Source organism: Eimeria mitis, genomic scaffold, assembly GCF_000499745.2.
Source record: "Eimeria mitis Houghton genomic scaffold, Emh_scaff633, whole genome shotgun sequence".
Lineage (NCBI taxonomy): Eukaryota > Apicomplexa > Conoidasida > Eucoccidiorida > Eimeriidae > Eimeria > Eimeria mitis.
Genome location: NW_013574511.1, coordinates 13,179 through 13,869, shown reverse-complemented (window position 1 = coordinate 13,869; position 691 = coordinate 13,179). Strand labels below are relative to the sequence as shown.

The window sequence follows — 691 nt, the reverse complement described above, 5'->3', positions numbered from 1 at the left end:
AGAGAATTATCTGCCTGGCGGGAGTGAGACCTGCTGAGCGAACTCGTGGAAGCAAAGCTGGAAACTAAAACGAACCCTGTTAATTCCAGCTGCTGAATATCTTCTCTACATCTCAGAATAGAGTTAGGAAGTAGTGCAACAGTAGAGGGTGTGGTTTAGATGTTTTCGGGCTCTGCAGATCGTGTATAGCAACAGCGTGCTCTTCGGCCGTCAGCTGACCAACGAGTCTCGCGCCACGAACGCCACGTTCTCAATGCCGATGCGTCTAGACATCCGCACGCAGCTACAATCCCTGCGCTTCTTAGAGGCGGGGATGCGCAGAGCCATCGCTGCTCGGCCCATGGACTTTGTTAAGGACTCCTTCAGCATTTACATCACAGACGTGCAACCCGGACGCTATATGGATGTTAGTCAATTATATCCCCCGCCTCCCAGTGTCTCTGGGTTTTTTCTACTGTCAAACGCCATGGCTGTCTAGTGCGAGGCCGTTGTCAAAATTCCCAGCTTGACCGGAGAAACCACAGTCTTTGAGGCATTTGCTTTAAAGGCGGAGGATTAACCCCTCCAGTAGAGCTGGAGGGCACGCATCTGCGCTTTAATATGTTCCTATATAGAAGATACTTCGTATCACGTCTGCCATTTGTGCCTGCGCCCTTGTATGCTTATGCGCTTGCAGATAACTGTTTGGCTG

At 50.8% G+C, this 691-nt stretch overlaps 1 protein-coding gene across 1 annotated transcript in view; it reads left to right on the top strand.

Moving 5' to 3' along the window:
• Nucleotides 1-691, top strand: part of EMH_0018340 (uncharacterized protein) — a gene marked incomplete at both ends in the record, with an annotated part of 7,245 nt that overhangs the window by 3,546 nt on the left and 3,008 nt on the right. Inside the window, one exon of the mRNA XM_013501110.1 lies at nt 179-406. Coding sequence (XP_013356564.1) covers nt 179-406 — 228 coding nt within the window. The remainder of the gene's footprint in view (nt 1-178; nt 407-691) is intronic.